General features: G+C 31.3%; 1 protein-coding gene across 1 annotated transcript in view; it reads right to left on the bottom strand.

Annotated features, from left to right (window-relative positions):
- GMCL1 (germ cell-less, spermatogenesis associated 1) overlaps nucleotides 1-14,914 on the bottom strand; it is a 41,769-nt gene that overhangs the window by 21,361 nt on the left and 5,494 nt on the right. The window contains exons 2-9 of the mRNA XM_006909519.3: nucleotides 14,304-14,427; nucleotides 12,084-12,180; nucleotides 10,897-10,994; nucleotides 8,587-8,699; nucleotides 7,912-7,977; nucleotides 6,170-6,254; nucleotides 4,410-4,500; nucleotides 639-776 (exon numbers count right to left, since the gene is read on the bottom strand). Of these exons, the coding sequence (XP_006909581.1) occupies nucleotides 639-776; nucleotides 4,410-4,500; nucleotides 6,170-6,254; nucleotides 7,912-7,977; nucleotides 8,587-8,699; nucleotides 10,897-10,994; nucleotides 12,084-12,180; nucleotides 14,304-14,427 (812 nt within the window). The remainder of the gene's footprint in view (nucleotides 1-638; nucleotides 777-4,409; nucleotides 4,501-6,169; nucleotides 6,255-7,911; nucleotides 7,978-8,586; nucleotides 8,700-10,896; nucleotides 10,995-12,083; nucleotides 12,181-14,303; nucleotides 14,428-14,914) is intronic.

Raw genomic sequence — 14,914 nt, forward strand, 5'->3', positions numbered from 1 at the left:
TTAAAAACATAAGTGTCAAAATAACACAACTTTTCAGACAAATCTGTAAGTCTAATTATTAATGTTTACAAATATACAAATAAATCTTCAAAGAGAAATTCTATTTTATATTTCTTATATGCATATATAATACTAAACTGAATCTTATATAAGCACTACAGATTTACCTTAGAAAATTAAATCAGTAACTGTTTCAAAAATTTAAATTATAATTAGCAAAGATACTACATTTGCTTTGACGCAAAGTTTAAGACTAGAATATGAAAAAAAATAAGAAAATTTAAGAAGTATTAATAGAGAAAACAGTTATAACCTTTAAATAATACTATGTAAAAGTCATTTTAAAAAGTCTAGTCCAAAATATGTACTGGTTAATCAAATCAAAGAACACCCATATTACAGAAAACTATAAGCCATTTAAATATTGTGGAGAGTATTTAATGATATGGGAAAATACCCAAAATATCAAATGTGAACACAGAAAATTACCTATGTAATATGATTCAGCTTTGGTATAAAAATGTATACTTTCTTGGGATTAAGGATAATTTCTATTTATTATTCTTTTCTATGATATATATTACTATTACAATCAGAAAGAGATTACTTAAAATCTTAATTTCATCATGTTCTCTTACCTGAAGGTACTAGAGAATCTTGTTCAATAATTCTTGCAGAGGCCAAATCACTTATAATATACTGTAACCTTAATTGTCTGAACACCGACGCAAATGGTTTTCCTTGCTCAGTTTCAAGGAAGGTCATACCTTCAAAATCTATAAGAAAGGCAGTTTAAATGAAATAGCTATTCTTTTTAAATCTATTAATTTATTTTATTCTTAAATATTTTTATGGGTGGGGACACACACACATATGCATCTATTAGAATACAAGTAAGCTAGTTTCAAAGATTTCAAGGATTTTCAAATCTCTGGTGTGTAGATAAAAACCTCAGGAGATTTAGGAAAAAGCCCCAGGAAATTCTATTTAGGAACTTTGGTCCTAAGTAGACCCTTGGTACAATTCAGTTATATACCTTTCTGAGGTCTGGAGCTTACAGTGCAGGAAGGAAGGAAATGAATGCTTAAGAATGATAGGATTATGGTATGTCTCCAGAATCCCCTCTCCAAGGCACTAAACACTCCAGTGGAACTCTAGAGCCCAAATACCTCACTTAAGGGTCTTTGCAAGATACCCAAGACATGGAATGTCTCTTTGGATTCTTCTAACTTATGCCTTAATTGATAAACACTAGTTAATTTATCAATTCTTTATTAAAATACAAAATAAAATACAAAGACATTGTATCCATGAGTTTCTGACATATCAGTAGTATATATTATTAAAATAATTCAAATTTGAGAAGTATACAAATTTCTTCCTTTTAGGAAGAATTTAAAGTTATTTCTAAAAATAGTTACTCTCGGTTGCATTCCGATGTCTTTTTAATGAGTGAGAAGGAAATATCTAGTTACTGCTATCAAATAGAGCCTCATGTATAAACCCTATTCTGTTTCCTATTGAACAAGGTCTACGTATGGGAGCACACTCAGCCCTGTTGCTATTAAGGATAGGAAAAAATTGTTGAGAGTTGCTGTTGTAGACTGTTATGTCTCAAACTATGTTTCACATGGAACACAGGCTTGCCGTGAACCAGAAAGGATGTGTTGCCCATTAAAATAATTTCTTTCTGAAAATTACAAAAAGACAGTCAAATTAATAAAAAGAATTTTCGCAATTTTCAAATTTTTATCCCAAACATTTTTTTGTATTCCTTTGGTACCTACGTAGTCAAAAAAAACAAATAAGAAAGCAGCAAACACATTTTAAAAATAGTTAACTTTGCTTATTTATATAACAGGTATGTAACTTGGATTTACCTGTCTTGTCTTTTTAAAAATGATGACGTTAGTTCTAGTTCATGTGATGAATTAAATGTGCCAATGTCATGGGGTGTACTAAGAATACTATTATGTTCTTATAGGCGCTCCATTACATAAACAAGTTATAAAAATCTAATTATAGATTGTTTCAGAAATTTGGAAATTACTCCATGAAACCCTTCAAGGGCATAGAAGATATTGGCTCATTTACTTCTGTAAGAACTCATGGAATTAAAAAATATATGTCTTAAAGATTCTAGCTGGCTAAAACGTGGCCATACTAATTTTACCTGACAAATTTAACAGAAATCTCTACATGTAATTTCATAAAAAAAGTTTCTAAGTTTCTATTGTTTCTTATAGTCCTGACCCATATCTATCTGAAAAGTCAAATAAAAAAACCTAATAGAAATATACCAAAATATAATAGGTGAGGGGACCACAGTGATTTTTCTGTCCTATTTCTAAAGATTCATCACTTTTATAATTTAAAACTGTGTGAAATAACCTCAAAACTCCCCCCTGAAAAAGAATAGCATTAGACATATATTTTGCTTTATGCAAAAAAAAGTCTTCCTGAAAAGTTATCTTGAATTGTATACTTTTACACTACTGAGGCTGGGGTGGACAGCCTAGAGTGAGAAAACCAGAAGTGGACCACAGTTTCTTATTCTGGTTTCTGCCACTTAGGCTACAGAAAAATTTCTCTCTTGATGGACTGCTGTGGTTAATCCATCTGGAACTCAAATAAGCGTAAGTTTATGTCAACATTCACCTAACATCTACTTTTCTATTGAGTCCTTTTGTCTTTTTAGCATCTCCATCCTCTCTGTTTCTTTCAGTTTTAACTTTCTCCCTCTGTTTAAAATTTCTCCTCTGATCTCTAATTTCTCTGACCTCTTTTTAATTACCATAATGTAGCACTAAAGCATAATTTAAGATATGTTTAGTAATTTGCTCTTTAAGTAAATCAAGTTAGATTTTATTGGTATAGTCCTTTACACATTTTTGATTCATAAGCTTAATAGAAAAATAATTTATTTGGCTCTAAGCTAGGAAATCTCACTATGAAAATATTTCTACAAAATTTATTTAAACAAGACATGAAGAGCACTAAATTAAAAACTTCTATTCCCTAAGACATCTTTAAGAAAGTAAAAAGATAACCTACAAACTGGAAAATAAGTGCAACATATATTTATGACAAAGGATTGGTTATCAAGAAGAATGGCTACAAATTAAGAAAGGACAAATACAATATTAAAATAGGAAAATGACCTAACTAACATTTCATAGAAGAGTGAACATATGGCCAATAAACATATAAAGAGCTGTTCAATGTCTTTTGTCTTAAGGAAATAAAAATCAAGATCACAATAAGAAATAGTTCAATAACAACTAAAACTAAATGATATATTGTCCAGGGGTGTGCTGGAGCTGGCTCATACTGGCTCATAGGAACTGATGGTATGCATTTCTTCCCAACTCTACATTCATGATGTCATGTTAGTAGCTTGAAATCAGCCACTTTGGGAGAATGTGTAAAATAGAAATTTAAAAACTGCTACAAATCAGGGATTATTTTTTCAGAGAGCCAGTTTATCAGCATGGCACTATATTATGTATGTTAAGACATACCTGCATAATGCAATAACATTATTATTTTTTAAACAAGGGAATAATAAACATAAAATTCAAGACACTGGTTGAGTAAAGTCAGAGGGACACAGTAAGAAAGAACTACATGAGAAGACTGAAGTTATTAATGTTCTAGTACTCAAAGATTAATTTCTAGAGGTTTGATATATTAAAAAAATACAAATGGTGACCATGCATGGACCAAAAATTACAGTAAACTAAGAAAATCATGAACTAAGGATTATGATTTTCTACTTCCTTGAACTCAAAGCCTATTAAAAGTTTTTTTCTGTATCTGTTCTGGCAAAGTAAAAAAATAAATGTATTGCATGCTCCACCTGTGTCGAGATAAGACCTTTTGGTAGTTGATCTTAACCAATTTTAGCTCAGTCTCCCCTGGGAATTTCATGAACAGTATGGAAGCTTCCCTCCGCACCCAGCCAAATACAACACACAAAGACATACAAAATTTTGCATCTACTTTTAGGGGTTAGTGACACATTGATGCCTGTCCATAAGGCCCCCACCATGTTAAGAACTGTTGCCTGAAACACAGGGTTTAATTTGTTAGGGAAAATTCAGTGTGGTCAAACAACAGACAAATTTAATCATCAAGATCTATTGGTGATAAAATGGGAAAAACAATAGTTTGGGGAATAAAAATATGGTGTTAGTTCCAAGAATAATAATTCAAGTAATACTAAGCAAGGCATTTTTCTTATCCAGACTCAATTTTCTCAGTGTAAATGAGAGGCTGAATTAGATAATTAATAAGGACCTCTCCAGCTCTAAAATTTCTAGGTCTATAATAATTAAGTCAGAGCCTGGTTTTAATACATTTAAATGGGAAAAAAAAAAAAAAGTTCTCAAGAAATATTTCAGGTATACCTTTTCTCCGCTTAGAAAACCAGACATCTGTTTCAGTCAAAAGCTGTTTTAAAGATCCATTCCAAGAAGGCACAAGTTGAAGGAACATCCACTAGGTTAAAAAGTAAATTAAAACATTACAAGATTTCATTGTATTATGATTTTACATTTCCAAACTGCTTCCACCTTAAAATATACTTAAAAAATTAGTTTTCATTACAAGCAAGTGAAAGAAGTAGAACTATTATATGATATGCTTATAAGATTTAAATTAACCACAGCATTAATCATTGTCCAAAGATAAAAACTAGGTGAGTATGTGATAAAGAATAAACTAATCTTTGAAAGTATGTACGGTCTCAAACACACCGTAGTTACATGATTAAAAAGGTAGAGGTTTAATATACATTACATTAGCAATTTTATATTAATTTTACGTTTATTCTACTTACCAGTTAACTCAATTTCACTACACGCTATGTGAGATTATAAAAGTAAGAAATGATAACTTGTCTACCTCATAGGACATTAAAAGAATTAATATGTGTAACATAACTGTGAATAGTGCTTGGCACACACTAAGCATTTATCATTACTGGCATAAACAGGAAACAGGAAAGAATGAATGCTACCAGTGGCTCAAAGATAGTAATGAGCTGTCTACTACTCCTTTGATGATTAGATAACCCAGTTACTAAACTCCTTTGAAGAAAAATAGTAAAAGAATTTCATCCTACCATAACAACAAACAACCACAATGATATAACTAGGCTTCCCAGAATTCACAACTGTGTTAAATGCAGACTCCATGCTAGGGACAAAAGGTTAAAGGCAAAATTATACAGTGGGAAAAGCAATGGATCATGACTCCTAATACCCAGGTTCTGCCTCAAGTCTGTGACTTAGTAATATTAAGAATTCTTAGTAACTACAGAATAATAATAAAGTTTAAAAAGTGACAAAAAAAGAATAGCCAATTTGTCTCAGAGAATTGTGATAATAAAATTACATTTACAATGTTGAAACCTTTCCAAAGGATGACTTGAAACTTATACCTAAAGTATAAATAAGGTCTCTGAAAAGAAAAATTTCAACATTTTCTAGAAAAAGTATATGTGAAAATTTCATCAATCATTAATTCAACTAAAGCTCTACTTTGAAAACATTTCTGAAAATCATATACAACTGACCCTTGCACAACACAGATTTGAACCGTGCAGGTCCACTTATATATGGATTTTTGTTTCAATAAATACTGTACATGAATTTTCCTTATGATTTTCTTCATAACATTTTCTTTTCTCTAGCTTACTTTAAGAATACAGAATACATATAACATACAGAATATATGTTAATTTACTGCTTATGTTATAGATAAGGCTATTAGTAGTTAAGTTTTTAGGGAGTCAAATTTTTGACTGTGTGTGTGGAGGGGGTTGGTTTCAGCACCCCTAACTCCAAGTTGTTCAAGAGTCAACTGTAAAATATTTAACATTTCTGCTTATGTAAATAACAAAACAATAACATGTTTGTTTTTGAAAAAAAAATCTGGGGGAAAAAAAGAAATGTATTTCTAAGATAGAAAAGTATAAAGAACAAAATTAAAATCACGCATCATGATACTGAATCCCTAAACAAAAGGCTTTTTAACATTTGGCATATTTCCTTTTACTTTTCTTACATTTATAACCATTCCCTTATCACTGGACCCCAGTTGTTTCCAGTTTTTGACTATTATAATCAATGCTGAGGTGATATCCTTACACACATTACATCAATACCTTTTTAAGAGCTGTGTATACATCCATCTCCACTTGCATCACAAATAAATTAGATGAACCAATGAGCTGTTTCATGACATTTATACTAGAAAAGATAAAATGAAAGGTAGTGAGTTTATCTTCATGCATAGGCTAAAAGAGCCTGGTGGAACTGAAAACTTTGTCTTTCTTATCAAAAGAAAATGTGGAATTAAAAATTACATCAGTCTTTCTTCCCAAGACAAGGAATCTTAGAAAACAATCTGAACACAAGAATCAAGTCTCTTTTTTTGCACTGATAGGAAAACAAAGAGCTTTGATCTGCTAATTAATCAAATTAAAACAAGGTCTCAAAATAAGATAACTTTTAGTATGCTCTGATAAAGTGGCAGCCTTCCTCTTTTTCCTTCCTCTCCATTCAATGGTTAAAAAAAAAAATACACTTGTCAAAATTTATTGAAACAGCTGTATCTTCAAAGTAACCTTTAAACTCTAGGCTTAAGAGAATTGCTTAGTCATAAAACATGTTTTTATTACCGTTAAAGAGAGTAAGATCGAGAAATATGTATTAGGATAAATTTAGAGTAGAAATGATATCACCAGTTATTTTTTTCCTTCGTTTTTCTTTCCTTCATGTCAGAAAAAGCCAGCAGAGCGTCTGAGTTTTTAAAATGACCACCACAATTTATCCTCCTTTTGAAAAGGCTCAATGAGATTATAAAAGAAAAAAAAAATGAGTGTTTCTAATGATTTTCAAATCAAATATACTGCAGCTTTGTTTACACTGTGACATCACTAGTGATGATTTTTCGTAGAATAATGCTTCTCGACCTTTTCTACCGAAGTATCTTTTAAGGGCAGAGAAAAGGAAACAATCCAGGAATCCAGGAGATGGTCTAGCCATAAAAATATTTATTAATTCTTGAGTTTTGTCTTGAATGTTCAAAAAAATCTGAATTTTCTCTACTCCACAGTGTATTTAAACATAAAAGTGGTTAACTCTCTCCTGTGTTTACCAATGCCTCCTTCCCACCCCCTAATCAATATAAGTGACATCCCAGGTAGCTATGCAATGTTTACTCTTTGGTCTTGTACATTTCCATCAGAAAGTCACAGACTAGGGACATTTGCATCCTTGTCTCGGAAGCACCGCTGTCAAAGAAATGCAAGTCTGAAAATAACTGTAAAGCCAACTGGGCTCTAAAAGATCATTCCTATCCTAATTTCTCAGATTCTCCCATTACTACACATAAGCTCCTTTAGGGCAGAGACCATGACATAACCATCTCTGAATCCTTCAGAACCTCTAACAGAGTATCCATAGTGGACATTCTGGAAGTATTTGTAGAAGGAAAGAAGGATGGAATAGTAAGCAGACTTAATTCAAAAGGCCAACCTAATTGTAAATTTAATTTTATGAGGCTTATCAAAAAGTTTACAATTTCCTCAAACTTAACTTTTCAATGGTAAAGACAGTTTTTAAAATAAACTGTTAGATTCTCTAAGAGCCCAGCGAAAGTGAGGTAATACTTGAGACTTTAATTTTATAGCAGCAATGAATTTTTCTATTAAAATTGGTCAAACAGTCAACATAATATATATCATTTACAACAAAGAAATTTGTGTAGCATTTCTTCAGTTCATAGATGCAGCCAAGATACCTTTCTTTAAATTGTTCATTTTTTCATAATATATTGTTTTATACAAAAATATCTTACGTATTTCAGAATGATTAATTATAAAGTTATTTAAAATTCAAATACCTGAGTTCTTTAAAAAGTTCAACATTCTGGTGAGTCATCAAATTGTTTAGAAGCCATTCAAGGCACCTGAAATTAAAACATGGAACTATTACATTATACATCATGTATTTATGATTTATTAAGTAGGACTCACAGTTGAAATAAAAACAATATTAGTCTTGCTAGGACATGCTCAATTTTTTTTAACAGTTGAAAATTTAGTATTATTTTTGTCAGCAGTTATTAAGAGACTATTCCCTTTGTATTAATAAGAGCATTTCTAATGAAGAAAACTTCATTTCAAGCTTGTGTTAAATGGTTTATTAAAGGGTTTACATACTTCCATTACCTTCTTTATAATCTGAAAATAAGTACTGCAATTCTTAAGAGTTAAAAAGATTGTCAGTAGTTGTACTGATATGACGTCTATTATGCCTGTTACTTGAAAGAATAGAAAACCTACTGTACAGAGTAACCATAGTTTTTACAAGCATGTATAACCCACCCATGGTCACTTATAAAGACAACACTTTTGAGGAATTTACTAATCAGTCCAAATGTAAAAGGGAATTTTTTATAACAAAATTCTATTCCTCCCCACTTTCTTCTTTCTTATAGCTATACATTCTCTTAAGAAACCAAAGCAGCCAAATTCCCAAAAGTGGGATGGGAGAAAAAAACAAAAGGATAACTCACTTTTTCTTTACAGAATCTAATCCATAGGTCCCTGCTGATGTGTAATAGCCACATACAGTTTTCACATTAATTGTTTCCTTCATTGTCTCACCACACTGCTGTATTAAACCATCCTGTAAATATAAATAAGCACTGGAAAGGCCCATTTCATGTGGGAAAAATTAGGTCTGAATATGTGCTTTTACATATTAAAAAGTAAAAAGAAAAAAAAAAGAAAGAAAAGAAAGAAAACTCATTAAGTGCAGCAAGCCTAAGTTTTTTATAAGTCCAGTAAAAATACCAAAAAAAAATCCATCAAGTAATCAACTAAATACTTGGAATTGAAAATGAAAGGGAGAGAGTAAAAGCAGTAAGGTAAAGATGAATATTGTTATTCTCTTTCTTTTCTATTCTTCCCCTCCCTGGGACCTTTGCAAATTTAAGCAGCATTCTGTAAGTATTGCTAGTTCTTTACACAGTCAGTTGACCATGTAATGGGCTAGGCAAGTAAACTATCAATCATCAGAAAGTGTTTATTAAAGTTTAAAACACCTATCAATAGCTAAGAGATGCACCCAAATCAAATACATTGCTTTCAACTTACACTGAAATTTTAATCTAAAAGGCTTATATAGAAAATTTCAAATGAACTAACTTTATTCAATATATGGAAAGCAAACTGTCCCTTTCTGCTAGAATTTCTGAAATATATTAGTGCAAGTATATTATTAAGTTAAATAGTTAAGTCATAAAGATAATGCAGAAAGTGGATTTAGAACAAAACCAAAAAAAGACTAAAGTTAGAAAATAAGGTATACTTAGTGGAAATAAGTACTGAAAGGATCAAAACATTTTAAAAATCAAATGACCACAACCAAGTATATTTAGCAAGCTATTAACTAATACTTCAAATAAATCAGTATACAAATACCACATAAAAGGAAACTTAATTAACTTCTTTAAAGATCAAAATAATATGTTGACTCTATTAGGATTTTAAACTTACCTGGAAGTCATTCTAGATTCCTCTCCTTTCCTATTAACCTCTTGTCTGTCATCAAGTCTAGTGGATTATTCCTGCCTAACCTCTCTGATATTCAAGAGTCTCCTCTCCACTCCTTTTTTAATTTTTAATTTTTTTAAAAGTCTATTGGGGTAACATTGGTTAATACAATGATATAATTTCTTCTCCATTCTTATTGCTACGACCCTAATTTAGACCCTTACTTGGATTACTGCAACAGGTTTTATATTCATCTTTCCTCCAATCCATCCTTTACATTGTTCCTGAAGCATTCTTTCTAAAACATAGCTTTGTCTTTCCCCTGATTAAAATCTTCCAAAAGTACTTATATAAAGTCTAAACTTCTTAAAAATTATAGAGGACTTTCATGATCTGGCTTTTGCCTCCCCTTCTCCAACCCTTCTTATATTCTATGCTAGAGCCATGTTCCACTCGAATTCTCTAATCCTCCAGTTTCGCATCACTAGATCTTAAAGTTTATTGCCTGAAATGCTCTTCCTTCCTCTTTCTTCTTACTTTGCAAAAGAAATACATTTTCAGTTTTCAAGGCTCAACCTCAAACATTACTTCCTTCTTTAACATCACAAGGTGGAAATGACCACTTTGTGCACCCATAAATCCTACAAGATGCTTATTATCATACCTATAATACTGGAAGCTCTTACTTTACACCTTTGGGTCTGCGTATCAACCCTCCTTCCCACAGTTTGCACTCATTATATTGTGAGTTTCTTGAAGGTAGGGACTATATCTTAATTTACTTTTGGATCTTTATGCCTAGTTCGGCGCATTGCTCAATATACTTCTGTTGAATGAACAAATCTGTCATCCTATCAATAGATTATATACATTTATGTGGTTTACACATAATTATTTCATAATTAAGAAAAAGTTTACATAGTAGGCACTCAATGTTTTTCAAATCCATGACCTAAATGAATTAGTAATTATAAGCCACCTAACTTCGTAACAGTCAAGATAAATCATTAATGAATAAAAATCTGTAAATGGACTTAGACAAGTAAATTCTTTCCACATTATAGTTATTCTAAGACACCTACGCAGAAATAGTTTGCTTTCATCTTACATAGACATCACGACCCCTTCAGTCATAATAATTTGCTTTTGGTTAAGCATTTTAAATGACAAATGGCTTTTGGTTAAGCATTTTAAATGACAAATGGCATATTTATACATCTCAGTTTTATTTTAAAAATTGTTAAAAGCTAAGTTTAATTTTTGTTTTTGGAATAGGTACTTTGAAACAAAGATACAGCTGTGATCCTTTCTTTGATGCGCATACTTACCAACTGTAGCATACAAGCTGCTGCCAAAATGGCAATAACTCGACTGGGCTTTATTAAGACATCATCTCGATACAGTGATCCAAATGCAACCTGCAGTGCTGAAAGCAAAAGGACACATGTAGAATGAAATAATATATCTATAAGAGTACTATAAATATAACTGTCTTTACCCACTAAGACATATGTCTAAATATAGTATGTACTTAAAAGGATAAGAGAAGTATCACTAATTAAAATGTTAATAATAGTTACTGACCGGTGGTGCTAATTTAATAATAATGTTATAAATTTCCATTTCTTTTACCAAATTGAACTGGATTCTTCTACAGCTAATCTTGACATTAGTGGTCAGAATTCGGGCACCCTTGGAAAAACTTTTATAAAGATACCCCTGAGTAGACCAATCATTAAGTACAGAGACACAGTGATAATCGTAACCTTGGTGTTTTCAGTGCTTTACCACTGGGGAGTATGGAATAGGTCATCGTTCTGTCCATGCCACACTCTCACCCAGCCACCACAGCTCTCTAAGCCTGTTCATCCTTTACTCCACCGCTGGTCTCATCTATGTCTCACATGGTTTGTTTTGTTAATATTCTTAACTTGTCTCTTTGCCTATGTGGTAAGTACTGGGTACTTCTCTTTGAGCTATCAACGAGGTAGCAGAAGGAGCACTGGAATAGCAATTAGGAAAACTACAGTCTAATCCAGGCTCACTCAATTGCTCTGAGAACTAAAATAAGCCTCTTAAATTCTCTGGGCCTCAGCTTTCTCAACTAAAAACCCTTATATTAAGTAACACTGATTATATGATTTGTATCCTATTGTTCCCAGAAAAGGTCTACATACATAGGGAATGATCAATTAATATTATTTATCAGCTTTTCTATGTAATTAAAATGGTTATACTTTTCCTTTCTGCACCCTACATCCTCCATATCCCAGGTGGGTATATTTACAAACATAAGTAAACAGATTGATATGACCCACATGACTAAAATGATGAGGGATAAGTAGAACAGAACTGATAAGCTATGGAGTAAATCAATGTAATGTTGTCGCTTTGGGGTTAAATGAAACTTTTTCTAATTTACAAGGTTAGAAGAAAATGTTTATTTTTTACCAAAAGAACAAAAGATTATGTTTTTATGATTCTGCATAGTAGCGATAATTATGGTGGTGGTTACCTTCTACATCAATATTCTGGTCAGGAATCTCCAGTTCAATAATATTCATGCTGGATTCTTTCCAAGAACCACTGAACATACTAGAAAAGTAGCCAGACTTAAAAAAGAAAAAATCAACAATTATCCAGTACTTTCTGTGTCTTCCAAATTATTTCCCTATTTCTAAATTTAAGCCAACTATTCTATCAAAACTAATCCATTCTATTATTTAAGGAAAAAAAGAATTGCCAAATATGTCTATAGGAGAAAAGAAACTGAGATAAGGACACCATTAGGTATATAAAATATTTTCAGCTTAATACTAATTTAATGAAAACTAAACCAAATTCTCATATCACTATAAAAACCTGAATTTCTATATTCTATTTAAACCTCAGTAGCTTTTTACTCAGTTAAAACAATTTCTGAGTATATTACATGTATATGTGTTCCTTCTCAATGACATTCTAAGTTCAAACTTAGAAATTATATTATATATTTAAGTATCTCTCATAAACATATGACAACACACAAGGTGAATACATAAAAATGTACTGAGGAAGAGAACAGACTAAAAGCCATCAAACTGTTAAATCCTTCCTGTACCTCAGTGGCTGTAAAGGGTCCAGACCAGACCAGAGTCAACACTAACAGGACGATCCCCAAGAAATTAGGGAAAATCAAAGTTTAGTTTTATCTAATCAGAAAATTCTAGAATGAACCTGAATTCTTGGAAAGGTACCAGAATGGATGAAGTCTTTAGTTACTTTCTAGATAGCACCTCTCATAATTAAGAATTATTTTGGAATCGATCAAATATTAATCAATTTATTTAAAAAATTTTACTGAGTACTTAGTATATATAAGGCACTGTGAATACAGTGTAAACAAAACACATTGCTTTTGTCCTCAGGGGGCTTATATTTTAGCATAAGGCTTGCACTATAATTAATCTAGTTTCTCTTGAGAGGGATAGCCTTAATAGGGGCATGCTCATCCTTAAACTCACAAAACTGCTTTGAGAGATTAAAAAAGAAAGTTATAGCACGTATCCTCAAATTGAGACTAATATTCTGATATTCTAAGCTATATTCTTTAAGGCAAAGTAAAACTGTTCCAAAAATTAATAAAAAACCCAGTATGACTAATATGTTAGAGAAAAATTCCATTCAAATGTTTCAACTGAAAAATCTTAAACTATACTGTTTTACCAGTAATTATTGTCAAATAATGAAAAAAAGAGGGAAAATATAAGCGCCACAGGATAAGAACTGAATTGTTCACAGTTCTATTCTCACTGTCTAGAACAATGATTTGAAGAAAGAATAGACAGATTTGATGAAAAAACAAAACAAAAAACCCCCACGAATTAAGTATCTGAACCATATGAGCAACATTTTCTCTTATTTTGGAAATTTTGAATCTTTAAAATGGGGTGGCAGATAGTAATATTTTCAGTACAGAAATCAAATAGACGTATCAGTTAAATGACTTAGTCTATACACTTTTTTGGTGTTGTCTCTAATATAACTGCATTTTCCAGGAAAGGAAGAGTTAAGTGTCAAGAACTTTCCATTCACATTCAACTTTAACTACAAAGCAACATTTCAGATGAATTTACCCAATTTAAAAAATCATATACGAAATAAACAAATTCAGCAATCTTAACTTTAATATTAAATTTTTTTTTCTGTAACTTTGATTTCTTTTGTCAACAGAAGGTACCAAAATAAGCACCTTAATGAGTAATGACAAAAAGGTATTGTTAGGCTAGTATGACCATGAAAATTCAAAGTCTATTTTCTAGACCAAACTAAGTTTTCACTAATAATGTTTGCCATATTTCTAATAAAACAAGACTTTTTATCAGATGATAGGACTCAACCACTGTCCATGCAAAAGATTACTGTGAAGCGCAATAAGAACATGACTTAAACAGTTTGAGTTTTTTTTTTAACTCATTGACACAGACAACAGTATGGTGGTTACCAGAGGGGAAGGAAGGTGAGAGGAGGTAGAAGACAATAAAGTGGGGTCAACTATATAGTGATGGAAGGACATTAAACTTTGGGCGATGAGCTCACAATGCAACACACAGATGATGTATTATATTACTGTACACTTGAAACTTATGTAATATTATTAACCAATGTCATCTCAATAAATTTAATTTAAAAAAAGAGTTTGAGTTTTTCTTTAATGGCTACCTTAGTTACTCAAATTGAAAAATGAAATACTTACTTGACATAAATATATTTTGTGTAAGCTCCACTCTTCTCCTAAAGCACAAATCTTAATGTCACTATTTTCACCATTCAAAAATAATGTTTGATAGATATATTTGGATGTACTCTTCAATTTCTTCCTGTTAAAAGAAATGTAACTGTTTACATATGTGTAAAACTGAATGTTTTACTCATTTTGCATATAATTCAAAATATTCCTTTTGTTCAATTTCTATTAAATAGAGCCAACTTGTGTAAAAGGACAGAGGGATATTATATACTTAAATTTGCTCAACAATGGAAGAGTACATAAGAAACTAATAATAGTGGTTATCTCTGGGGTACTCTATTCCCAAGAGGGGTAACAGTATGAGATGGGGGCAGTATGAGAGAGAGATCTTCTGCTGTACGCAATCTTTTTACAATTTTCGATTTTTGAACTATGTAAATTACTCATTCGATAAATTAGGATAAGAGTACTTTTTACTTATTTCATTATTTAGAAATCAGCACTATGGAGGATCTCAATACAACTGCAATAATAACCACTATGCAACTACAAAATGGAGATCGCAAGTAAAAATTTCACCCATCCAAGTAATTTAAAAAATAATTGACATTTAATAT

This window comes from Pteropus alecto, unplaced genomic scaffold (assembly GCF_000325575.1).
Source record: "Pteropus alecto unplaced genomic scaffold, ASM32557v1 scaffold131, whole genome shotgun sequence".
NCBI classification, from domain to species: domain Eukaryota; kingdom Metazoa; phylum Chordata; class Mammalia; order Chiroptera; family Pteropodidae; genus Pteropus; species Pteropus alecto.